Source organism: Phalangium opilio, unplaced genomic scaffold, assembly GCF_054372755.1.
Source record: "Phalangium opilio isolate 3A_F unplaced genomic scaffold, DU_Popi_V2 ptg000031l_1, whole genome shotgun sequence".
In the NCBI taxonomy this organism is placed as follows: domain Eukaryota; kingdom Metazoa; phylum Arthropoda; class Arachnida; order Opiliones; family Phalangiidae; genus Phalangium; species Phalangium opilio.
This window is the reverse complement of record NW_028324158.1, coordinates 6,014,439-6,042,275: the sequence shown is the minus strand read 5'-3', so window position 1 is coordinate 6,042,275 and position 27,837 is coordinate 6,014,439. Positions and strand designations below refer to the sequence as shown.

Sequence of the window (27,837 nt, the reverse complement as noted above, 5' to 3'; positions counted from 1 at the left end):
TATTTGAATTTTAATCACAGCTGTACCTGTACCTGTACCAAAAACAATTATTTGTACGGCGGCCACTTGTACAAATATTAATTAGCTTGATAACTTTTTTATTTACTGTAAAATTAATTAGGAAAAAGGCTACATTTATATAGTTTATATAACCACACGTTTAATAATAAAAATTGCCAATAGAGAAATTTGTGTTGTGTTTCAGACGATGGGATAAGCAATGCAATGTCAATTTCTAATAAAAACATAATTATTTTGAAAAAAAAAAAAAAAAAATAGTCCTTAATTAGAAAAATGCGTATATACACACTGTATATACGATTACTACTCTTATTTTTTTTTGAATATATATATAAATTAAATTTATGGCCATCCACTTACGCAGCAAGAGTCCTTCGCATTATCATAAGCCTAAGCCTTTTAGAATAAATTTATGGATTTGAATTAATATACTATTTTTTAATTAATTAATTTAAACTGAATTAAATTAAATTAAATTAACTTAACTTATGGATGGCAGTGATATAAACGACAAAAATACTCACTCAAGCAAGGAAGGAAGGGTATTTCTCCTATTTATTATTTAGCGTAAGGCCGTTATACATTTATTAAAAAGTGACTCTAAATAAAAAGCTGCATCTATTACCTCCGAAAGGTACAAAATAAAATGATAATAATTTTTAGAATTTTTTTTTCTTAAATTTTCTCCCATTTATTCGCGGCGTTTTAAGTATAAAATAAGCTTAATTTTGGAAGAGCATGTGAGTGAAGTCAATATAATCGTATGCTCCAGTGATGCTTCGTCCAGTTTTAGGATCGTTATATGGTTTCATGCGCATAACGCAATAGTCTGCCATTTCCTTTGTAAGATTCTGTAATGAAAAGGATTGGAAATTAAGGGTTATTTCATTTACCATAATGCATTTTTATTTTTTAAGCAAATCATTCAGGGTTCATACAATTAACTTTTGGAAAACAAATTTCCCTGAGATTTCCAGGTTTTTCCCCATAATTTTCCAGGTTTTTCCCGTATATGGAGTATCCTATGGTGCAAATGTTAACGAAGGCGGGGGGGGGGGCAAATTGAACTATAACATACTCCAAGGACATCCCCGTATCTCTAGTAGAACCAGAGTTATGAGCCTCCAAAGTTTAGTGTAATGCTATTCCTACGGAGGGAATGTTCCAGAACATTTTGCTTAATTACTCGGCCCCGGTTTGTCGTAGCCCTAAGTTTTTAGTATGGATGGATGGGGGATAAATTGGACTATTACATACTCCAAGGACATCCCCGTATCTCTAATATGACTAGAGTTATGAGCCTCCAAAGTATAGTGTAATGTTAATCCTATGGAGGGTATGTTTACGAACATTTTGCTTAATTACTCGGCCCCTGTTTGACGCAAATTTCCCTGAATTTTATTGAAAATTCCAAATTCCCCTGAGTTTTTGTCAACTATTTATTTCCCTGATTTTTCCAGGTTTTCCCTGTTTTCCAGGTTTTTGTGAACCCTGGCAATTGCCCCAGAAACTACGCCTTCGTCAGGCGGGAGCGCGACAAAACAACGCCGTCGTCAGTCTCTCTGAAGAATGATTTGGGGGTTTATTTTAGGTTACTATAAATAACAATACTTACTGCGTAAAGCTCATCAGCAGTAACGTAAGGCCTATCTCCGGAGGTGATTGCACGGAAAGCATTTTCAATTTCTTCGCTGGATCGCACATTCTCCGTCTCTCTAGAGATCATGAAGGCCATATATTCTTGCAAGGAAACATATCCGTCTCGGTTAGGATCAACAATATCTAAAATGGCTTCAAATTCCGGATCTGGTTGGCCTTCTTCCACCATAGGTAAATCGTAACCCAACGCTCGTAAACAGCTTTTGAATTCTTGCTGGTTAAGGCGTCCGCTCTTGTCCTTGTCAAAGTGCCTAAAGTTAAAAAGATTTACAAAATCATAAGCCTAAAGTTAAAAAGATTTACAAAATCATAAGCCTAAAGTTAAAAAGATTTACAAAATCATAAGCCTAAAGTTAAAAAGATTTACAAAATCATAAGCCTAAAGTTAATAAGATTTACAAAATCATAAGCCTAAAGTTAATAAGATTTACAAAATCATAAGCCTAAAGTTAAAAAGATTTACAAAATCATAAGCCTAAAGTTAATAAGATTTACAAAATCATAAGCCTAAAGTTAAAAAGATTTACAAAATCATAAGCCTAAAGTTAAAAAGATTTACAAAATCATAAGCCTAAAGTTAAAAAGATTTACAAAATCATAAGCCTAAAGTTAAAAAGATTTACAAAATCATAAGCCTAAAGTTAAAAAGATTTACAAAATCATAAGCCTAAAGTTAAAAAGATTTTCAAAATCATAAGCCTAAAGTTAAAAGGATTTACAAAATCATAAGCCTAAAGTTAAAAAGATTTACAAAATCATAAGCCTAAAGTTAAAAAGATTTACAAAATCATAAGCCTAAAGTTAAAAAGATTTACAAAATCATAAGCCTAAAGTTAAAAAGATTTACAAAATCATAAGCCTAAAGTTAAAAAGATTTACAAAATCATAAGCCTAAAGTTAAAAAGATTTACAAAATCATAAGCCTAAAGTTAAAAAGATTTACAAAATCATAAGCCTAAAGTTAAAAAGATTTACAAAATCATAAGCCTAAAGTTAAAAAGATTTACAAAATCATAAGCCTAAAGTTAAAAAGATTTACAAAATCATAAGCCTAAAGTTAAAAAGATTTACAAAATCATAAGCCTAAAGTTAAAAAGATTTTCAAAATCATAAGCCTAAAGTTAAAAGGATTTACAAAATCATAAGCCTAAAGTTAAAAAGATTTACAAAATCATAAGCCTAAAGTTAAAAAGATTTACAAAATCATAAGCCTAAAGTTAAAAAGATTTACAAAATCATAAGCCTAAAGTTAAAAAGATTTACAAAATCATAAGCCTAAAGTTAAAAAGATTTACAAAATCATAAGCCTAAAGTTAAAAAGATTTTCAAAATCATAAGCCTAAAGTTAAAAGGATTTACAAAATCATAAGCCTAAAGTTAAAAAGATTTACAAAATCATAAGCCTAAAGTTAAAAAGATTTACAAAATCATAAGCCTAAAGTTAAAAAGATTTACAAAATCATAAGCCTAAAGTTAAAAAGATTTTCAAAATCATAAGCCTAAAGTTAAAAGGATTTACAAAATCATAAGCCTAAAGTTAAAAAGATTTACAAAATCATAAGCCTAAAGTTAAAAAGATTTACAAAATCATAAGCCTAAAGTTAAAAAGATTTACAAAATCATAAGCCTAAAGTTAAAAAGATTTACAAAATCATAAGCCTAAAGTTAAAAAGATTTACAAAATCATAAGCCTAAAGTTAAAAAGATTTTCAAAATCATAAGCCTAAAGTTAAAAGGATTTACAAAATCATAAGCCTAAAGTTAAAAAGATTTACAAAATCATAAGCCTAAAGTTAAAAAGATTTACAAAATCATAAGCCTAAAGTTAAAAAGATTTACAAAATCATAAGCCTAAAGTTAAAAAGATTTTCAAAATCATAAGCCTAAAGTTAAAAGGATTTACAAAATCATAAGCCTAAAGTTAAAAAGATTTACAAAATCATAAGCCTAAAGTTAAAAAGATTTACAAAATCATAAGCCTAAAGTTAAAAAGATTTACAAAATCATAAGCAGAAATTTATTACAACAACAACGAGCTGCTATTTTTTACGTACTTGAACATCATGCTGAATTCCTTAAGGGCATCTTCGGAAACGCCACTTTGGTTTCTGGCTTGTATTTGCTGTTCGAGGTTGTGCTGCATTCTCATTCCCAGTTGGTCAAGTTGATCCCATTGTTGAGCCAACCCAACGGTACTGTGTTCCGTGTAACGATTGTCCAATATTAAATGTTCCTCGAGTAAAGCACCCAAGTCCTCAATTTTCTTTAGGTCAACTCTCTTTGCTCGGACATCACCAGCTTTCCTCTGCGCAAAAACAAAAAATGGGTGGTTTAGTTACGCATTAAAAGACATGACAGTTTGAAACACATTCCATGAAGCCAATAAATATATTAAAATAGACTGGAAAACACGTGGGTTTAGTTTTTCTCAAATGTGTACGCTAAGTTATGTTCCATAAGTTTGTCACTGGTTACAAACTGGAGCTTGTCATGAAGTGACGTAGGTCATAGATTCGAGGTAAAGCGACGCCTGTTGAGGCGCTGTCAAAGGATTAGTACGGACTAAATAAGAAGATGGACTGCAAAATTAACCACCGAGTGTAGGGCTTCAATTCTCGCTTGTCGTTCTCGAACTAGCCCTCATTTTGTGATATGTTCCATAAGTTTGTCATGAAGTGACGTAGGTCATAAATTGGTGGTAAAGCTACGCCTGGTGAGGCGCTGTCAAAGGCTTAGTACAGACTAAATACGAAGATGGACTAACACCGAGTGTAGGGCTTCAATTCTCGCTTGTCGTTCTCGCACTAGCCCTCATTTTGTGATATGTTCCATAAGTTTGTCATGAAGTGATTTAAGTAGGTCATAGATTCGAGGTAAAGCGACGCCTGGTGAGGCGCTGTCAAAGGCTTAGTACAGACTAAGCCATTGACAGCGCCTCACTAGGTGTCGCTGCAAAATTAACCGAGTGTAGTCAATTCTCGCTTGTCGTTCTCGAACTAGTACTTATATAAGTCTCTACCATAAGTTTATCATGCCTCTAAGTAGAGAAATGGCTGCTACTCCTATAGCAATAGTGTTTGTCTGGCTCCCTTTAATGAAACCCTATACTCTCTCCGTATCATTTATCACCTCAACTTCAATACAAAATTGCACTGCCTAGCCTAGAGTTTCTTTTACCCCTTTTAGAATGTTTCCGGACTGAAACCGCCTCTATCTCACGAGAGAGAGAGATTTTGGGGTTGCTCAAGTAAAATTCGTCCCCCCCCCAATGCCTGCCTATACGAAACGTAAAAATCTCCTTCATCCCATTGGATGATTTTTTTTCACGTGACCCATTTAGTAATCGTCTCGACCGCTTGGTGGCTGCACCGCGACAGAAATTTCAAAATTTTCTCTCTTCGGATCTTAGCGCTATACGAGTTCTGACGTCACAGTAGCCTGCCTAAGATGCCCAGTTGTAACCCATATTTGTGTACTTAGAGGCATGATAAACTTATGGTCTCTACCGAACAGAAATTTGATAATTTACCTTTGTCGCTTCCAATTGGGCCTCCAAAGTTCCTGAACCCTCCATCATAGATGATCTAAATATAATATTAATTGAGTCTCAACAAATAAGTAAAATTTAAACTAGCGTGTTAAAGCAATAGCATCGTGCCTTCAGGAATCAGAAAGTGTCAGAGATTATCATTTTAGTACATAATTAGTTTCCCAGTTTATAAAGGAGATTAATAATTAGTTTCACTAATAAATTATTGCATAAGCAAATGCGAGGCGAGGTTTCAAAAAACCCAAAGAAAAATAAAAGCAAATCAAAGAAAGCAATTACCACAATAATGCGTTTGTTATTAACGAAAATGAAGGGCATAGGTAGCGTAAAAAAACCAAACGTAATTAAAAAATAAAATAATATTAACCCGTCCAGTAGCCACATCCTTTATGTGGTCAAGATCGAATGGATGAGTTGAGTAGGTATTTTTTTTTAACGTAGATGGAAAAAAAAATAACATTGGACAAATTAAAAATCTAGATAACAAAAATTACTAGGCCTAAATTTGCTTAAAACTAAATCTATCATTACTAATAAAAGGCTTGCCTATGTCTAGCCAAACTACCTTGCTAAGATTAAGCAGTCAGTAAAAGACTATAAAACTATCTATGGATGGTCGCAAAATAAAGTTTACTCTTAAACAAACAAGTTTTGAGCAAGAAGTGATATCTAGTTTATTAGGGAGAAGATATAAATTCGCTAAATTTCCAGCTTTATCTCCATTCCAAACGTATAGTAGGTCCGGAGATAATCCCCGCTGCCTCTAAATTACAACCAGCATCTCATTGCTTCTCGAAAACACGTCAGCGCGACGCGAATGACGAAAATTACAGTCATATTTTCCGGCTTAGGAGAGGCTGCGAAATAGCCCGCCCTCCTTTTACGTCCCCCCTTGTATTTTGAAAGGGGGACTGCCGGGACTATGGCGCGCCGCGAATACTTAGGCACCTTATACCTTCTCCCTAATAAACTAAATATCACTTCTTGTTTTGAGTTATCAATCTCAAAACCTGTAAATTTACTTGGCAGAAAAATAATAGCTTTGGGTACGTAAATGTATTCGAAAATTCAGGCTTGCTTGGTAGACTAGCCCACCACTATTTGTCTAACGATAGGTTTCAATAGACCAATACGAATATTACCTACAGAGAAAAAACTTCCAGGGGCACGCCTACATACTGGATAATTTCCCTGTCGCCACAAGACAACACTAGAGGCAGCCCAAGCTCACTGCATCTGAGAGGCTAGCCAACTCGGTCATGCCTTTAGCGGTGCCTCCCGACATGACTGAAATTATCCACTATAGAGGCGTGCTCCTGGAAGTTTGTTTCCCTACATGTAATATTCGTATTGGTCTATGGCCAAAGCTAATTCAAAATGGTCCTCGGAGATTTAACACTGGAAACCATCTCAATGATTGGCACAGCTTGTAAAGCTTATCAATCAATAAGATGGGCCAACCAGAATCAAGGACTACTTGCTTTAGCCTTGTGAAACCCTATCATTAACATAACGTCACGTATCCAAATACGAACAGAACGCTATCTGATAACGTTTCTTAAACGATGCTTTCGGACTTAGGTAATGGGCGCCCTCTTTCGGATGATATACGAACTTAAAACGGTAACGATACGGTTTCGCAAGGCTTAAGCCGCGTTTACACGAGACACTTTGGAACCGTTTTCAACCATTTTGGAAAGGCCTAACTCTTTTAAAAAAATAATATTTGCATTTTCTAGTAAAAGATCTCTGGTACCGTTTTATCAGCTTAATATTATTTTTTGTACATTCCTAAACGGTTTAAAACGGTTTCAAAGTGTCTCGTGTAAACGCGGCTTAAGTGGACTACTTGCTTAAGTATCCAGTGTGCACCGTTCTGACTGTAAAATTATCTATATACTAATTTCATAGGCCTATACTTCTATTCTAAAAATTCTATAATTAAACACTAAAAGCATGGATAAAGAAAGCGCGTGAGGAAATTTGTTTTCACTCTACCGGATCGGCAACTCCCTATCTCGAACGACAGCTTATTCTGTACATACTCTGTTACAATATCGGTTGTCAGCCAGGGTTGGCAAGTTTTAAACAAATTGTTTTAAACTTTGGTTTAAAACTTGTTTTAAACAGCCATGAAAAAAAAACTTTAATTTGTTTAAAACGTTTTAAACAAAAAGTTTAAAACATGTTTTTTTATGGAGAAAAATTTCGAATATTTTTAACTCTTTTTTTATTTGAAAATGAGCGAAAAGATTAAATAATAGATATAATAAGCTCCAGTCAAAACCTTCCAATTATTCGACTGTTTCAAATGTGTGTTTAATTGTTTGGAGACCCTACCAGTTGTTTTATCCATTACCAATCTGTATTGAAGACTGATATTCAAAAATTTGATTAAGGATAACTTATTTTGTCATCTACTTAAAGCAAAGCAATAACATTTTTCCTATGTGGTTTCTCTACACTGTTGGTACATTTTACTGTCCTAAAATGATTACGCGTAATCTATAAAGCCAGGCCTTTGACAGTGCTAAAATTAATACGCCTAATCCGATAACGGAAAACAGGAGCTCCTACAAATAAGTAAGGGGTGGTGAAGTTTCAAATGTATGATGAGTTCTGACCAAGAAACTCGGAAGTACGGAAGCGGAAATGACTGAATAGTGGCCACAAAAGAAATCAGGCATTTAGACATTAGGGGTTAATTGTACAAATTTACGCATCACACTCATTTTGTATCCGCTATTAAAAAAATTATATTTTCCTTTTGAAAAGATCGTTTGCTCTTTTTTAAACAGTCAGTAGAATTTTTCAAATATTAAATATTGTATCGTCAACACGTACTCCCTTTTAAATAATTAATTTCATGATAAAATGTTTTCCGAAAATCTAACTTTAAATCGTGTTATAAACAATAAAAACACAAAATTTTTTAACTAAGTTTTTGCCAACCCTGACAAGGACCCCTTCAAATTCTAAATTTTAGGAGCTCTTGATTTTCCTGTTTGACTTTGCAGTACATGTTCGTTGTACGTTGGTCTAGGGGTATGATACTCGCGCTGGTTGCGAGTGGTACCAGGTTAAATCCGGAAGGTCGCGTCTTCTATTATAAATTTAGGAGTATTTTTATTTTCGTGTTTTACTTCTCTATACGTTTCGTGGTTCGTTGGTCTAGGTGTATAATACTTGCTTTGGGTTCAAGTGGTCCCTGGTTCTAATTCCACACGGACAATTTCTTACACCTTGAAATTCTAAATTTATTCAATATTGAACGCTCAAAATAATTAATATCATAAAATAATTTCGGAAAATCTAATTTGTTCTTTAAAATGCGTAAATTTGTAGTTTTTTTCAATCAATTTGGAGGGAATAAATCGACTAACTGTTAAATCAGTTGATTGAATTAAATATTGATTAAGGATTAAATTAATATAAATAAAGAAAAATTGCAATATCGGGACTTCAGTCAATTGATAAACGTCACTCTTATCGTTTGTTTTTTCTGTCTTGGTCCAAAGCAAGACCTTTTTTTAATCAAGTAGGTTGTGAAAATAAGCGCCTTGCGCTAGCGGGAGTAGTGGCTTAAATGGAGACCGGCGATATAGACAATTAGATCTGGAAGAGTGATTTAAACATGTTTAAAACTAGTTTTTTTTGTGTTTTTTTACTGTTTTTTTCTACTTGTTTAAAAAACAGTTTAAAACAAAAAATCGTGTTTTAAACAATAAAAAACACAACTTTTGTTTTTTTTAAAAAAAACTTAATTTTTGCCAACCCTGTTGTCAGCACGCGTAAAGCAAGGTCTCTATGTAACCTAGCTTTGTACGTGCTGTCAAGAGACGAAAAACTTCAGGATCTTCAGGATTTAAAATATCCGCGAGTTTTTTTTAGCCGAGTGCACGGACCTCTAGGCCTTAGTTTCAAATAGGTGTGAAATTGCCTACAGCGTACTACACGTATCTGAAACTAAGGCCTAGAGGTCCGGGCGTGCACTCGAGCTAAAAATACTAGCGGATATTTTAAATCCTGAAGATCCTGAAGTTTTTTGTCTCTTGCCAGCACGTACAAAGCTAGGTTACATAGAGACCTAGCTTTACGCGTGCTGACAACCGATGTTGTAACAGAGTATATACAGAATAAGCTGTCGTTCGAGATAGGGAGCTGCCTATCCTGTAGAGTGAAAACAAATTTCCTCACGCGCATTCTTTATCCATGGTAAAAGTCTCTATACTAATTTCATAGGCCTATACTTCTACTCTAAAAATTCTATAATTAAACACTAAAACTATTAACTATAGACTATAGAAATTTACCTGTACAGTATCCTTAAACCATACAAAAAAAAAGAAAAAAAATAAAAATAAAGAAGTTTGAAACTAACCTTGTCTCCGTTAACCATTGATGGAATGCATTAGCATGCTTGGCGAATTCTCTCCTCAATCTATCATTCTCTTCCTGTCGCTGAGCCTCTTTGGCCAACTCTACGTCTCTCTCCTGAATAATTTTCTGCAAATTTCGCCAAGTATCTTCCAACGCCTCCATGGTGAACCAAGTGTAAGGGTTGGCGCCCACGTTAAAGCTTTTAATTTGACGATCGAGGTTTGCTAGCGCTTCAAAATCGGCTTGCGCCGAGCTCAATGACGCTTGAAATTGAGCGTGGGCTTCGCGCAAAGCGCGAATTTCTTCAATGGAATTGCACCGAACCGGATCAGTTAAATCTTCCTCGGCATTCTCAAACCAGCTGTTAAAGGCCGAGGCTTTTTTCGCGAACATCAGGAACAGATCTTCAATCTAAAGAAATAAGAAGAAGAAGAAGAAGAAGGAAAAAAAAAACCCCCAAAGATTTAAACGAGTAAATAGACTAATTCCGAGGGGTCGGACGTTTGTCAAAATCCCGTACACTTCGTTTGAAATCTGTTTAAAATCTCTCTCGAAAATCTCGAAATCCCGAAATCTCACGTCAAAATCTAAAAATCTTAAAATCTCACGTCAAAATCTGAAAATTTTAAAATCTCACGTCAAAATCTAGAAATCCCAAAATCCCTACCTTAAAATCTGAAAATCCCGAAATCTTCACCTAAAATCCCGAAATCTCACATTAAAATCTAGAAATCCCGAAATCTTAACGTAAAAACCCGAAATCTCATCCTAAAATATCAAAATCCAAAAATCTCCTCGAAATCCGAAAATCTCCTCAAAATCCGAAAATCTCCTCAAAATCCGAAAATCTCCTCAAAATCCGAAAATCTCCTCAAAATCCGAAAATCTCCTCAAAATCCGAAAATCTCCTCAAAATCCGAAAATCTCCTCAAAATCCGAAAATCTCCTCAAAATCCGAAAATCTCCTCAAAATCCGAAAATCTCCTCAAAATCCGAAAATCTCCTCAAAATCTGAAAATCTCCTCAAAATCTGAAAATCCTGAAAAAAATCCCGAAATCTTCGAAATCTGAAAATCGCGTTCAAAATCTGAAAATCTCCTTTAAAATCCCGAAATCTTAAAATCTTGGACTAGATTTCCAGATTTCTAAAATCTGAGTCAGAATCTCAAAATCTGGGGCAAAATCTCAAAATCTTTGTCAAAATCTTGAAATCTCAAAATCCTGTACACTAAAATGCCGAACGTCTGACCCCTCGACTAATTCTCATCAGTAATAAATTAATTATAGTCTTTACCTGTTTAAACTGTTCTTGCATTCTAATAAGGCGTTGTTTTCTAGCTTCTGAGGCTCCCAATAGATTATGCCATCTTTAAGAAAAAAATAGAATTGTGTATTACGTATATTCAAATTTACTTTAGTTAGTTCAAAATTGACTTGAATTAATTACCTCTCCATAACGTCATTATGTCTTTTGACAATCGCAGAAGTTTGGTCGTGATTTGCCGCAACCAACTGGTCTTTCAGTTGCGATATGCTTTGAATACCTTCCTGTTCAAAAGCTGCCAAACCAGCATCAAATGTTTCCTACAAAAAAAAAAAAATTAATTAAAGACAATTAAGTGTTGATACAGAAATTTAATAATGTCACAAATACTAATCCCTGACAGTATCAGGGTTCATACAACTTTTGGAAAACAAATTTCCCTGAGATTTCCAGGTTTTTCCCCATATACTTACTTCCCTGAGTTTTCCAGGTTTTTCCCGTATATGGAGTATGATCCTATGGAGCTAATGTTAACAAAGGAGGGGGGGGGGACAAATTGGACTATAACATACTAAAAGGACATCCCCGTATCTCTAATATAACCAGAGTTATGAGCCTCCAAAGTATAGTGTAATGTTAACCCTATGGAGAGTATGTTTACGAACATTTTGCTTAATTACTCGGCCCCTGTTTGTCGTAGCCCTAAGTTTTTAGTATGGTTGGATGGGGGACAAATAGGACTATAACATACTCAAAGGACATCCCCGTATCTCTAATAGAACCAGAGTTATGAGCCTCCAAAGTATAATGTAATGTTAATCCTATGGAGGGAATGTTCACGAACATTTTACTTATTTACTCGGCCCCTGTTTGACGCAAATTTAACCCTGATTTCCATGAATTTTACTAAAACTAATAAATTTCCCTGAGTTTTCCCCTGAGGTTTTTGTCAACTATTTATCTCCCTGATTTTTCCAGGTTATCCCTGTTTTCCAGGACTGGTTTGTATGAACCCTGAGAATGGATTAATTTAATAGCTTACTTGTTTCGTTAGTAACGTTTGAACTGAGGAAAGATCTCGGCCATAATCTTCAGATCGGACATGTACTTCCTTATCAGCTATAATTAAAAATTAAAAATTAAAAATTAAACCAGTTTAATTACTTAAAGAGCTCAAAATTACTAAGAAGTATTAAGCAACTTACCAATCCAGCTTTCAACAACATCAGCCTTCCACATAAACTGAAGATAAGCGGAGTTATCCTTTAGCTTCCCTTTACGTCTGTTAGCGCTAGCTTCGAGCGAATCAAGACGATTTTGTAGATTGACCAATCTCTGGCTAATAGATTCAGCATGATGGTTTCCTTCAGTAATAAGTTGTTGTCCGGCAGATGTAATATCGGCTCCACGTTCTCGATGCACGGCTAAATCGGCTTCAAACGCTTCGTGCTTCTTTAATAAGCCTTGGACAGCCGCCATGGTATCGCCATAATCTTCAACGGCTAATAATTGTTGTTTCTCAGATATCCAGGCCTCTTCCTCTTCGACCTTTGCCAGGAATTGTTGGTAGACGAGAGACTCATCCAACTTATTGCCTCTATCGCTAGCCATCTTCTTCAACTCTTGCCAAGACATTTCTAGGGCATTAAGCCTTTGCTCAATTTCTGGAACACCCAAGTTGGATTCGGCCATCAATTTTTGAGCCGCTTCCTGTACAGACTGGATTGCGGGCTCGTGGGACCCGAGTTCCGCTTCAAAACGCTTATGCTTCTTTCTTAAATTCTGAACACCGGTCAAATCTCGACCGTAATCGTCTGAACTAACAAGCAGCTTCTTTTCCCTGTTTTTTTAAACAAAACCCAAATTATGACCGGTACTCTTACCAGGGTTCATACAACTTTTGGAAAACAAATTTCCCTGAGATTTATGGGAGGTTTTTCCCCATATACTTCCCTGAGTTTTCCAGGTTTTTCCCGTATATGGAGTATGATCCTATGGAGCAAATGTTAACGAAGGAGGGTGGGGCAAATAGGACTATAACATACTCAAGGGATATCGCCGTATCTCTAGTAGAAGCAGAGTTATGAGCCTCCAAAGTATAGTGTAATGCTATTCCTATGGAGGGGGCATGTTTTTGAACATTGCTTAATTACTCGGCTCCTGTTTGTCGTAGCCGTACGTTTTTAGTATGGTTGGATGGGGGATAAATTGGACTATAACATACTCAAAGGACATCCCCGTATCTCTAGTAGAACCAGAGTAGTGAGCCTCCAAAGTTTAGTGTAATGCTATTCCTATGGAGGGGGCATGTTTATGAACATTGCTTAATTACTCTGCCCCTGTTTGTCGTAGCCGTACGTTTTTAGTATGGTTGGATGGGGGATAAATTGGACTATAACATACTCAAAGGACATCCCCGTATCTCTAGTAGAACCAGAGTAGTGAGCCTCCAAAGTTTAGTGTAATGCTATTCCTATGGAGGGGGCATGTTTTTGAACATTGCTTAATTACTCGGCTCCTGTTTGTCGTAGCCCTAAGTTTTTAGTATGGTTGGATGGGGGATAAATTGGACTATAACATACTCAAAGGACATCCCCGTATCTCTAATAGAACCAGAGTTATGAGCCTCCAAAGTATAGTGTCATGTTAATCCTATGGAGGGTATGTTCACGAACATTTTGCTTAATTACTCGGCTCCTGTTTGACGCAAATTTCCCTGATTTCCCTGAATTTTACTAAAAATTCTAAATTTCCCTGAGTTTTCCCTGAGGTTTTTGTCAACTATTTATTTTCCTGATTTTTCCAGGTTTTCCCTGTTTTCCAGGTTTGTATGAACCCTGTCTTACACTAAGTACTTAACTTGTACTTACTTAATCCATGATTCTTCATCCGCAATGTCACGGAAAAACTGATGAAGTGTATTGGCTTCATTCAAACGAGTTCTTCGATAAGTAGCCAATGTTTTAACTCGTTCATAGCGTTCGACAATAGAAGTTCTCTTCTCTTGAATAGTTACGGTATCAAACTGTCCAGCATCCACCAACGACTCAGCCAAATTATTCATATCCTTAACACGATCTTCATGGGCTGTAACATCAGCTTCGACCAACTGATGTTTCTTAATCAAATTCTGCACGGATGCCAAGTCCTTGCCCTGATCTTCGGATTTCAACAACGATTCCACTTCGCCAAGCCAGAAGTCAATATCCTTGACAGCGGCATTAAAGGTTCGTTGCTTATTAGCCTCCTTCAACTTCAAACTCTTCTCGGACGACTTTTGAGTCAAATGTTCCCATTGTTCGGCAATCGAACCCAATCGAGTTTGAACGGCTTCTTCGGAACCGGCGCATTTAGTCTGATCAATCAAATTCTGTCCCATTGACAAGACTGAATGGATACGATCAGCATTAGCGGCTAATTCAGCTTCAAATGCTTGATGTTTTTGATGTTTGCTTTGAATATTGGAAGGATCTTTGTAAGATTCATCCGTGGCCATTTGCAACTTCTCGGCGATCCAGTTTTCAATTTCATCAGCGTCTCGGCTAAATTGTTGAAGAGTTTGACTCTCTCCGAGTTTAGAACGCTTCTCAATCAGGGCTTCCTTAAGATGAGCCCATCTATCCAATACTTGTTCCTTCTTATCGACAATTGGGTCACTAGCGTAATGGTCAGCGGCAACCAATTGATCAGCCAAAGCGGATAAAGTAGAAATCTTTTCTTCTTGCGCATTGATGGCTTTATCAAAATCCTCGTGTTTCTTTATCAGGGCTTCAACATTATCTCCACCCATATCATCGGAACTAAGGAAAGCCTCTCGACTTGCCATCCAATTCTCCGCTTGCTCGCAATCACGATAAAAGAGTTGAAGTTCGAGACATTGATCGAGTTTCATTCGTCTAGCAATCCAGGCTCTGATACGAGTGATATACGCAGCAACATTAGTGAAACACTACTTACTGCATGTTGCAGGGTTCGTACGAAATTTTTACATTGAAAATCCCTGACTTTTCCAGGTTTTCCCTGACCAAATTTTGGCAATATCCCTGACCATTTTAAGGTGTTTACCAGAGCCCACTTCATCACACCTGTCTCATATTTAGCATTGCTCGAAGCATGGTTTGACACACCAAACAAAATCCCTGACATATCCCTGACTTTTTAGGAAAAACCTTTAAATCCCTGACTTATCCCTGACTTTTTAGGAAAAACCTTTAAATCCCTCACTTATCCCTGACTTTTTAGGAAAAACCTTTAAATCTCTGACTTATCCCTGACTTTTTAGGAAAAACCTTTAAATCTCTGACTTATCCCTGACTTTTTAGGAAAAACCTTTAAATCCCCGACTTATCCCTGACTTTTTCCCCTAATTTTCATATCCCTGACTTATCCAGGTTCCGTACGAACCCTGTGTTGATTGTAACAGTCCAAGTTACGGGGGGGCGGGGCTTACTTTTCAAGTTCCTGCCTGGCATCATTCATTTTTTCGAGTCTCTCTTGAACTTCAACACTGGCGTAATGACCACTTTGTAAAAGTTGTTGTCCAAACATTTCAAAAGCTTGGAAAGTTCCAGCACGAGCGTCAATTTCAGTGCGATGTTCCTGAGTAATTTAAACTTTAATTACCCATCTTAAAACCCCCGTAATTAATTACACACACGAATAAACTTCATGCATATAATTAGTCTCCAATTAAAGGGAGGGTGAAGTAGAAAATCAAGTGATTTTTTTATCGATTCTTCTACTAATTATAAGACCAGTCTGCATAGTGAAACATTCAGGAAATACAGATTCCGAATGATTTTAAAATTATTTCAAATTAAGTTCAGATTTTAAGGATAATTTTAAAGAAGGTCCTCCGACCAATCGCGTAACGCCTTGCCTTTTTATTAACAAATTTCTCGTGGCACGATCCATGTCTCGCGCCACGATTGTCACGTCTCGCGCGAATTTTATCAAATCTCGTGATAAATTTCATTCAACGCGGAACGTGCCACGAGAATTTTGTTAATAAAAAGGCAGGGCGTTACGCGATTGGTCGGAGGACCTTCTTTAAAATTATCCTTAAAATCTGAACCTAATTTGAAATAATTTTAAAATCATTCGGAGCTGGTATTTCCTGAATGTTTGACTATGCAGACTGGTCTTATAATTAGTAGAAAAATCAATAAAAAATCACTTGATTTTCTACTTCACCCTCCCTTTAAGTTAAATACAGCGATACTACGATATCCAAAATGATATATAAAATACCAACCTGAGTGTAATGAAAATAACACAAAACACTTAATAATAATAAAAAATAGTAAGACTCATTCCAAGTAATAACCAAATAAATTTGGTAACTACAAGAAATTATCACGAAAACTTAAAAAGCCAAGTTTTCGACACATTTCTAAATATGTAAAGCAATTAACATAATTGTTATTTAAAATATACCCAGCCTAAAAGAACTAAAATTTCTATGATTAAAATGATAAATAAGCCTTAGTGCGAACCAGCGCAAGATTTTATTTTTTTCTATAATTTACCATGCTAAAAATATTAAGAATAAATTTTAATTAGGTAAAATTTATAAGCAGTGGTAGTTTTGTTTGTTGGAAGAACCCTAAAGCGCAGGGTCTTCTTCTAGTCATTATAGGCCATTAACAAAGCTAAATTAAAGAGGGTGAGAGGTGAGGAAATTTAACATAAAAATAACTCAAGCAAATTTAGCAAAAAAAAAAAATTATCATTCAACATAAAATTACAGAGGAGACACTGCTAGAAGGAGAGCCTAGGATTCCTACAATAATCCTATTTAAGTAATTCCCAGAATTCCCGGTAACTAATGGATGATCACTATCTCGCTAAACCAGGGCGTGGCTAAACCGGGGCGTGGCTAAACACCGTTCAGGTAAATCAGGGCGTGGCTAAACACCGTTCAGGTAAATCAGGGCGTGGCTAAACACCGTTCGGCTAACCCAGGGCGTGGCTAACCACCGTTCAGGTAAATCAGGGCGTGGCTAAACACCGTTCGGCTAACCCAGGGCGTGGCTAACCACCGTTCAGCTAAACCAGGGTGTGGCTAACCACCGTTCAGCTAAAACCAGGGCGTGGCTAAACACCGTTCGGCTAAACCAGGGCGTGGCTAAACACCGTTCGGCTAAACCGGGGCGTGGCTAAACGCCGTTCGGATAAACCGGGGCGTGGGTAAACGCCGTTCGGCTAAACCGGGGCGTGGCTAAATGCCGTTCGGCTAAACCAGGGCGTGGCTAAACACCGTTCGGCAAAATCAGGGCGTGGCTAAACACCGTTCGGCAAAACCGGGGCGTGGTTAAACACCGTTCGGCTAAACCAGGGCGTGGCTAAACGTCGTACGGCTAAACCGGGGCGTGGCTTAACACCGTTCGGCTAAACCGGGGCGTGGCTTAACACCGTTCGGCTAAACCGGGGCGTGGCTTAACATCGTTCGGCTAAACCGGGGCGTGGCTAAACAACGTAGTACGGCTAAACCAGGGCGTGGCTAATCAAATCACCCAGACTGTCCTTCAACATGACCATAGCCCATTAGATTGACTTAAAATATCAAAGGCTCTCCATTCTAACCGTCCTCTATCCACACAGACTAAAACAAAAAATTACTCATAATGAGATGTTAAATAAAACTGATAGAAAAGGTTAAAAACAAATAAAGGGTTTGAATGGGAGTTGATTTTGTTTTTTTGGTTCGAGGAGAGCTCTAGTACAAAGGGCGATTCTGGGGCGTTTTTATTTTCCTAGTGTACCTGCGGTATGCCATAGTGGACATCTATCTCATAGCGGTAGTTCTATAAATAAAAAGACAAAATAAAACCCTAAAAACCAGGCATCTATATTCAAATATCAATTTTCGTTACAACTGGAATAAGAAATTTTTAGTTTCATAATTAAAAATGGGAAGAAATTAATTAAGTTATCGTGAAAAATTAAAACACTTTTCCCCTGTGCAAAAAGGGGGGGGGGAAAGACCATCTTATATTTAACCTCTTCGTAAGCGCATAACCTATTTACGCTTCTAGGAAGAGGTTAAAGATATCATTCAGTGAAGGCATTCATGGTTTAAAAATATCATTAATGCAAAAAACCTGATGTGTACTTAATTAAAATTTGTTTAACTTAAATAATTAGTTAAGTTTAAAATGTTTGTAACGCTGCGCATAGAAAAGGTTTCAAACAATACCTGATGTCTTTCAAGCAAAGCTTCGGCGCCAGTTACATCCGAAGCAAGTTCGTCTGATGATACTAAAGTCATCATGCTGTTAATCCAAGACATTAAGTCTCTGAAATGATAATTAATTTCGTGTAAATCAATTTTAACTTTTTAAGTTAAGGTCTTAAAAATTCAATTCAATTCAATTCAATTCCATTACACTTTGGGGATAAATAATGTTAACGTACCTGTAATCAGCCAAGAATCTTTGCAAATCATGAGAATCCAAAAGTTTCTCGCGTCTTGCATTGGCTTTAGCCGTTAATTGGGTCCATTCCTCGTTAATTTCCCTTTGTTTTGTGTAAATGGTATCACCAGCTTCAGGGTGAGTGTGCATAAGACGGTTTGCAGTTTCGTCAAGAGTTCGGATCTTAACAAATAAAGGTTCGAAAACATTCATGAAATTAAGTTAACCAAAAAAGATTGAAGACGAAGGATAATTATGTTAAAAGATCAAAGAACATAAAATCCATACCCTGTCTCCAAGTGCAGCCAAATCTCGTTCAAGTCCCTCATGTTTTCGTTGCAAGGTCTGAACACTTCTTAGGTCATGTCCATAATCATCATTGTTAAGGGCTTCATCCTTTTCTTGAATCCAATCTTTAGTCTCATCAACGTCACGATGAAAACGTTGTACCTCGTGCGCCGAACCCAACTGAGTCGCACGCTCAGTGGTTACTTGGTTCAAGTGTTGCCATTTCTGATTCAACTCCTACAGGCAAAGTAAAACATTAGTTCACATATTATCACAGATTTAAATACAATCTTACATCAACTTGGGTTTGAATCTTGATGGCGGCTTCAGTTTGTCCTAAACCAGCCAATTGAGTAGCGATTTCATTCATTTCAGCCAAACGAACTTCATTGGCTCTCAAGTCGCCCATAAAGTCATCAAATTTCTTTTGTAAGACTTCAACTTGTTCTAAATCTTCACCAACTTCTTGTACTTGGGCAACTTGTTCCTAAAAACAATGTGGATTTACTTTAGACAACAAGTAGATTTGAGAAACAGCTGGTATCGTTTTACTTTGTCTCGAATCCATTGGGCCAAGTCAGCCGCTTCACGGACCAACTGGTAGGCTTTGCACGATTCATCAAGTTTATTCTTTCGTTCAGTTCCAAGACCTAAGAGGTTTTCGTACTGCGATTCGATTTGCGATTGACGGGCAGAGATGTTGATTGAATCAGCCAAATGTTGTTGACTGGCCGACAATCCAGCTTCAACTTTCTTAACGTAGACTGCTGGTACGAAACCTTGTCGATCATTAACTTCAACCTTCCACCAATCTTTGTTGTTGCTGTTCAACAATGTCAGAGCGTCCCCTTTCTTCATGGACACCTCTCGAGGAGACTTCTCTTGATAATCGTATAGAGCAATGACAAACTCTTTCCCGGCTTGATCAATAACTGGGGTTTCTTGTTGTCGACAAGACTGAGCTTGCTCTCGAAGGGACATGATGGTGTTTCCAAAGGCTTCCAAATCGGAAAATAGGGCTTCGTGTTTCTTCAACAAGGCTTCGGCCGAATCTTCGTCTTTGCCGAATTCTTGACTACCCACAATGGGCTCCTTTTCCTTCATCCACGATTCGGCTTCATTCGCATCGGCAAAGTACTGATGAGCTTGAAGGGAATCCTCCAAATCTTGTTTACGTTGAAGAGCCTTATCCTTCAATTGTTGCCAATGTTCGCTCAAGCTTTGAACCCGACGTTGAATCTCCTCCGAGGCAAAGTGTTTCTCACTCAACATTTCTTCACCAACTTGGCATACAGCGCGGATTCGATGTTCGTGGTTGTTGATCTCTGCCAGTACAGCTTGGTGTTTTTTGATAAGGTTTTGAACCCCAATTAAATCTCGTCCACGATTGGTGGAGGCCGCGATGGGCTCCTTTTCTCTAATCCAAGCTTCTTCATCCTCGACATCTCGGAAAAGTTGTTGAACACGAAGTGAATCATTCAAACGTTGACGTCTAGCGGCTAAAGGAGCGTGAAGGGCGTTGTATCGTTGAACCATGGCTCCCTGCTTCATACGGATGTTATCCGAGTCAAAGTGATCGTTTTCGATAAACTGTGTGGCTTGAATGACAGCTCCGTCAATGCGGTCTTGGTGGGAGGCAATATCGGCTTCGAGAAGGGCGTGTTTCTTCAGTAAATTCTGAACACTAGTTAAATCCTTTCCGTAATCCTCGGATAACAAGGCGGCTTCAATCTCCGTCAACCAAATTTCAATGTCTTCTACACCCCGATTGAATTGTTGCTGAGCGGCCGCATCGGCCAACTTGGCTCCCTTCAATTCGGTGGCGGCGACAAGAGATTGCCAAAGAGTTACAATCTCAGACATGCGCTTATTAATTACATCTGACGCGTAATGGTTTGAATCAATCAACTCCTGAGCAGTGCTGGTTATTTCTTCCACTCTGCTCTTGTTAGCATTTAGTTCCTGTTCAAAATTTTGATGTTTTTGAACTTTCCCGTTCAGGTTGGTCGGATCCAAGTAACTTTCATCGGAGGCAGTTTTCAGTTTCTCACTGATCCAGCCCTTGGTTTCGTCGCAATCTCTCTCAAACTGTTGGAATTTATAAGAATCTTCGAGGATGGCTCGTCTGATGCGAGACTTCTCTTGAAGCGCTTCTCGACGTTCCAACAGAAGAGCTCGTCTTTGGGCTACGTCATCAGCGGCATAATGTTGGCCTTCGATCAACTTGGTTGCAAACTCATCCAACGCTTTAATTTTTTCTTCTTGGGCAGCTAAGGACTTCTCGAAATCTTCGTGTTTCTTAATCAGAGCTTCCACTGAATCCAAGGAGTCTCCCATGTCGTCATTGGACAAGAAAGCTTCTTGTTTGGCCATCCAGGTATCAGCTTGTTCAGTATCTCGATAAAAGAGTTGCAAATCCATGCACTGTTCGTATAAAATACGTCGCTCCTCCCATAAGCTAAGCAAAGATTGCTTTTCATTTGCTAAGGAGACTAGTTTATCTTTAACTTCCTCAATAGCATAATGGTCTTGGTCAAGTAGTAATTGGCCAGCTTCGGCAGTAGCTTTAAAACTATCCTCTCTGGCATCGATTTCGCCCTGGAAGAATTATACAATTTAACTACTGTCATCCGACAGCGCAAATCGGACCCATTAAGGCAGCCTAATAGATTTATATTCAGACGCATGGCCGCATTTCGGCAGAGTAATAGATTTATATTCGGACCGATTTCGGCAGCGTAACGGATTTATATAGGGACCGGTTTCGGCAGCGTAACGGATTTATATAGGGACCGGTTTCGGCAGCGTAACGGATTTATATAGGGAGCGGTTTCGGCAGCGTAACGGATTTATATAGGGAGCGGTTTCGGCAGCGTAACGGATTTATATAGGGAGCGGTTTCGGCAGCGTAACGGATTTATATAGGGAGCAGTTTCGGCAGCGTAACGGATTTATATGGGGACCGGTTTCGGCAGCGTAACAGATTTATATGGGGACCGGTTTAAGGAGCGTAACAGATTTATATGGGGACCGGTTTCGGGAGCGTAACAGATTTATATGGGGACCGGTTTCGGGAGCGTAACAGATTTATATGGGGACCGGTTTCGGCAGCGTAACAGATTTATATGGGGACCGGTTTCGGGAGCGTAACAGATTTATATGGGGACCGGTTTCGGCAGCGTAACAGATTTATATGGGGACCGATTTCGGCAGCGTAACAGATTTATATGGGGACGGATTTCGGCAGCGTAACAGATTTATACAGGAACCGGTTTCGGCAGCGTAACAGACTTATATGGGGACCGGTTCCGGCAGCGTAACAGATTTATATGGGGACCGGTTCCGGCAGCGTAACAGATATATATGGGGACCGGTTTCGGCAGCGTAACAGATATATATGGGGACCGGTTTCGGCAGCGTAACAGATATATATGGTGACCGGTTCCGGCAGCGTAACAGATTTCTATGGGGACCGGTTCCGGCAGCGTAACAGATATATATGGGGACCGGTTTCGGCAGCGTAACAGATATATATGGGGACCGGTTTCGGCAGCGTAACAAATTTATATAGGGACCGGTTTCGGCAGCGTAACAAATTTATATAGGGACCGGTTTCGGCAGCGTAACAAATTTATATAGGGACCGGTTTCGGCAGCGTAACAGATATATATGGGGACCGGTTGCGGCAGCGTAACAGATATATATGGGGACCGGTTGCGGCAGCGTAACAGATATATATGGGGACCGGTTGCGGCAGCGTAACAGATATATATGGGGACCGGTTTCGGCAGCGTAACAGATATATATGGGAACCGGTTTCGGCAGCGTAACAGATATATATGGGAACCGGTTTCGGCAGCGTAACAGATATATATGGGAACCGGTTTCGGCAGCGTAACAGATATATATGGGGACCGGTTGCGGCAGCGTAACAGATTTATATGGGGACCGGTTTCGGCAGCGTAACAGATTTATATGGGGACCGGTTTCGGCAGCGTAACAGATTTATATGGGGACCGGTTTCGGCAGCGTAACAGATTTATATGGGGACCGGTTTCGGCAGCGTAACCGATTTATATGGGGACCGGTTTCGGCAGCGTAACCGATTTATATGGGGACCGGTTTCGGCAGCGTAACCGATTTATATGGGGACCGGTTTCGGCAGCGTAACAGATATATATGGGGACCGGTTTCGGCAGCGTAACAGATATATATGGGGACCGGTTTCGGCAGCGTAACAGATATATATGGGGACCGGTTTCGGCAGCGTAACAGATATATATGGGGACCGGTTTCGGCAGCGTAACAGATATATATGGGGACCGGTTCCGGCAGCGTAACATATATATGGGGACCGGTTTCGGCAGCGTAACAGATATATATGCGGACCGGTTTCGGCAGCGTAACAAATTTATATAGGGACCGGTTTCGGCAGCGTAACAGATATATATGGGGACCGGTTTCGGCAGCGTAACAGATATATATGGGGACCGGTTGCGGCAGCGTAACAGATATATATGGGGACCGGTTGCGGCAGCGTAACAGATATATATGGGGACCGGTTTCGGCAGCGTAACAGATATATATGGGGACCGGTTTCGGCAGCGTAACAGATATATATGGGGACCGGTTTCGGCAGCGTAACAGATATATATGGGGACCGGTTTCGGCAGCGTAACAGATATATATGGGGACCGGTTTCGGCAGCGTAACAGATATATATGGGGACCGGTTTCGGCAGCGTAACAGATATATATGGGGACCGGTTTCGGCAGCGTAACAGATATATATGGGGACCGGTTTCGGCAGCGTAACAGATTTATATGGGGATTGCTTTCGGCAGCGCAATAGACTAGTATTCGGGCCGATTTCGAGAGCGTAATAGACTAGTATTCGGGCCGATTTCGAGAGCGTAATAGACTAGTATTCGGGCCGATTTCGAGAGCGTAATAGACTAGTATTCGGGCCGATTTCGAGAGCGTAATAGACTAGTATTCGGGCCGATTTCGAGAGCGTAATAGACTAGTATTCGGGCCGATTTCGAGAGCGTAATAGACTAGTATTCGGGCCGATTTCGAGAGCGTAATAGAGTAGTATTCGGGCCGATTTCGGCAGCGTAATAGACTAGTATTCGGGCCGATTTCGGCAGCGTAATAGACTAGTATTCGGGTCGATTTCGGCAGCGTAATAGACTAGTATTCGGGCTGATTTCGGCTGCGTAATAGACTAGTATTCGGGCCGATTTCGAGAGCGTAATAGAGTAGTATTCGGACCGATTTCGGCAGCGTAATAGACTAGTATTCGGGCCGATTTCGGCAGCGTAATAGACTAGTATTCGGGTCGATTTCGGCAGCGTAATAGACTAGTATTCGGGCCGATTTCGGCAGCGTAATAGACTAGTATTCGGGTCGATTTCGGCAGCGTAATAGACTAGTATTCGGGCCGATTTCGGCTGCGTAATAGACTAGTATTCGGGTCGATTTCGGCAGCGTAATAGACTAGTATTCGGGCCGATTTCGGCAGCGTAATAGACTAGTATTCGGGTCGATTTCGGCAGCGTAATAGACTAGTATTCGGGCTGATTTCGGCTGCGTAATAGACTAGTATTCGGGCCGATTTCGAGAGCGTAATAGAGTAGTATTCGGACCGATTTCGGCAGCGTAATAGACTAGTATTCGGGCCGATTTCGGCAGCGTAATAGACTAGTATTCGGGTCGATTTCGGCAGCGTAATAGACTAGTATTCGGGCCGATTTCGGCAGCGTAATAGACTAGTATTCGGGTCGATTTCGGCAGCGTAATAGACTAGTATTCGGGCCGATTTCGGCTGCGTAATAGACTAGTATTCGGGTCGATTTCGGCAGCGTAATAGACTAGTATTCGGGCCGATTTCGGCAGCGTAATAGACTAGTATTCGGGTCGATTTCGGCAGCGTAATAGACTAGTATTCGGGCCGATTTCGGCTGCGTAATAGACTAGTATTCGGGTCGATTTCGGCAGCGTAATAGACTAGCATTCGGGCCGATTTCGGCAGCGTAATAGACTAGCATTCGGGCTGATTTCGGCAGCGTAATAGGCATATTTTAAGTTGATTATAAAGAAAACTTACCCTATGTTCTTGATGTCTTTCAAGCAACGCTTCAGCACCGGCAACATCTTTAGCCAATTCATCAGCCGCAATAATAGTCTTCATATCGTGAATCCAGGAGATCAAATCTCTATAATCAGCCAAAAATCGATGTAGCATGTAAGACTCATCCAATCTACGACGTCTTTCTTGGGCCTTTGATTTCAATCGATCCCAATTGGCAACAATCTCATTGTTTTTCATTCTAATTTGATCAGCGTGATCCTCGTGAGTGGCGCAAAGACGTTGAGATTCTTGGCCAATGGTTATAACTTTGTCTTCCAAAGCTGCCAAATCTCGTTCGATGCCTTCGTGTTTACGCTGTAGTGTTTGAACACTGACCAAATCGCGTCCGTATTCGTCGGACGATAAGACTACATCTTTTTCGGTAATCCATGCTACCGTTTCATCAGCATCACTATAAATTACTCACCATAATTAAATTAGGCCTTGGCTCATCGTTTTAACTCAAATTTACCGATTAAACCGTTGTATCTCATGCGCACCGAACAATTTATTCTGTCGCAAAAGCGTCAAAGCTTTCAATCGTTGCCAAGCTTCGTTTAATTCGTCTTTTCGTCTAATAATTGTATCTCTTTCTGGGTGGCCCTCGTTAGTAAGTTTATCCGCTTGTTCATTGACTTCTTGAACTCTGAACTCTTGACTAGCCATGTCCTAAAACACATTTTTCTGTATTGTAGACTCAATTTACACGAAACAATGAAACAAGAGATAAATTACTTTTTGAAATTCATCAAACTTTCGTTGGAGAACTTCAACGTGTTCCAAATCTTGTCCAAATTCGTCAGTAGTAACAAAAGCTTCTTTATCATTAATCCAGAACATGACTTCATCACACTGTCTAAGAAATTGTACCAAAACTAACGCTTGTTGAAGTTTCAAGCCTTTATCGGCTAATTTGGTCAATAAAAGTTCCCATAATCTATGGAGTTCTTCAAGTCGGAACTTAAAAGAGTCAATGAAATAAAGTTATTAGATATTTTAAAAAAGTCTGTTTTAAAACCAGGGTGGTTCATACAACTTTTGGAAAACAAATTTCCCTCAGATTTCCAGGTTTTTCCCCATATACTTCCCGGAGTTTTCCAGGTTTTTCCCCATATACTTCCCTGAGATTTCCAGGTTTTTCCCCATATACTTCCCTGAGATTTCCATGAGGTTTTTCCCCATATACTTCCCTGAGTTTTCCAGGTTTTTCCCATATACTTCCCTGAGTTTTCCAGGTTTTTCCCGTATATGGAGTATCCTTTGTTTCAAATGTTAACGAAGGAGAGGGGGGGGGGCAAATAAAGGACATCCTCGTTACTCTAATATAAACAGAGTTACGAGCCTCCAAAGTATAGTGTAATGTTAATCCTACGGAGGGAATGTTCACGAACGTTTTGCTCAATTACTCGGCCCCTGTTTGTCGTAGCCCTAAGATTTTAGTACGGTTGGATGGGGGACAAATTGGACTATTACATACTCAAAGGACATCCCCGTATCTCAAGTAGAACCAGAGTTACGAGCCTCCAAAGTATAGTGTAATGTTAATCCTACATAGGGAATGTTCACGAACGTTTTGCTCAATTAGTATTACTCGGCCCCCCTGTTTGTCGCAAATTTCCCTGAATTTTAGTAAAAATTAGACATTTCCCTGAGTTTTCCCTGAAGTTTTTGTCAACTATTGATTTCCCTGATTTTTCCAGTCCAGGTTTGTATGAACCCTGGTTTATTTTTTAAAAATGAACCGTTACTTTAATAACATCTGACGCATAATGTTCGCGACTGATCATTTCCATTCCAGTATTATCTAAGACTACAATAGCGTTGCTATGAGCAGCTACTTCAGCTTCAAATGCTTGATGCTTCTGAATTTTCGCCTGTAAGTTGGTTGGATCTTTGTAGCTTTCATCCGAAGCTGCTTGTAATTTCTCGTTAATCCATGATTCAAGTTCATCAGCATCTCTCTTGAAATACTGGAAGCGCCTAGAATCTTCCAACATGTCTCTCTTGGCTCGGGCTTCGACTTTAAAGTCGGCATAACGGCCCAAGACTTCATCACGACGTTTCTGAATGTCCTCGACACTGTCGAGGACTTTGATCTCTCTTGGTTGCATATTATCCATGATTACAGGATATACGCGAAACCTCCTCCTAAGTCAAAAAAGCTAACAAAAACGAGACTCTACTTAATATCAAGTGAAACTGTATTTTGATATTATTAGGAAGGGATTCAAGTAATATCGTCTCCGGCAATCTTATAACTCAAGTCAATAATCAACAGGGTGTGGTCTACTTTAGCTTGAGATTATGTAATTTATTTAGTACTGACAGACGTTTTCAAGTAAATTTAGTATTAAACATATAACAACAGTCTAGAATTAAAAATTTTAATTTTAGCCATATATTGATTATCGAAAATTAGTTTATTGACATTTAGAAGCCGGTTATAAAAATCGAAAATTTTACGCCAAGGCTTACCTAGCGAGCAATTACTAAACAAGCATAAAATTGAGGAACCGATATTTAGAAAAATAAGCCTAACAGCAACCAAGTTTTAATTTTTATCTTTAGACTAAAGTATTAGGGAGTTTATTAACAATAATACTTACATTCTCTATAAGATTTTCGCAATCTCAGGGATTTTTTAAAAGGGCAACACCCAAAAAAGTCGCAAAATATTCCGCAGAGCTCTGAAGCCTACTTGACCACCGCTAACAACAGCCGCCGAATGGGGGCCTGAAACACATAAATATAAATTAAAATTTATAGTTCAGTTCAGTTTTCTAGCTCCCATGCTAGCTGTGGCCTTTCCGCCTGTACATCTTGGATAGCCGCCAAAATCAATTAAACTTGTCACGGCTGTTTTGGTAACCTAATTATTAAATCGAATTACTACTATATGCCTAGCTCCTCTCTTTAAATTTAGAGAATGACTCCACGTTTATGAAATGGTTGGGAACTTCATTTCATTATAAAACCGCACTTAATGTTTGTGCACGAAACAGTAAGAAGTGACACTGTAAGTCTGTGACAGCCTGACAGTACCATGGAGAATAGATACTTTAGGGTAGGGAAATAGGATCCGCAATGAAAAAATCAAACGATAAATAATTTGTATAAAAATGTATTTT

The 27,837-nt window shown here is 38.7% G+C and overlaps 1 protein-coding gene across 1 annotated transcript; it reads right to left on the bottom strand.

The window, feature by feature from the left end:
* Positions 1 to 81: 81 nt before the first annotated feature.
* Positions 82 to 27,460, bottom strand: alpha-Spec (alpha spectrin). The gene is made up of 22 exons (XM_089869709.1): positions 27,316 to 27,460; positions 26,458 to 26,871; positions 25,445 to 25,669; positions 25,182 to 25,378; positions 24,686 to 25,121; positions 19,130 to 21,175; positions 18,873 to 19,064; positions 18,578 to 18,814; positions 18,291 to 18,472; positions 18,073 to 18,172; positions 15,325 to 15,473; positions 13,745 to 14,785; positions 12,080 to 12,714; positions 11,917 to 11,993; positions 11,058 to 11,194; positions 10,905 to 10,977; positions 9,612 to 10,021; positions 5,598 to 5,615; positions 5,210 to 5,264; positions 3,735 to 3,985; positions 1,637 to 1,931; positions 82 to 872 (listed from the first exon to the last, which is right to left on the bottom strand). The coding sequence occupies exons 2-22, from the start codon at positions 26,827 to 26,829 to the stop codon at positions 744 to 746; spliced, it is 7,257 nt and encodes a 2,418-aa protein (XP_089725835.1). The 5' UTR covers positions 26,830 to 26,871; positions 27,316 to 27,460; the 3' UTR covers positions 82 to 743.
* Between the last annotated feature and the right edge of the window lie 377 nt (positions 27,461 to 27,837).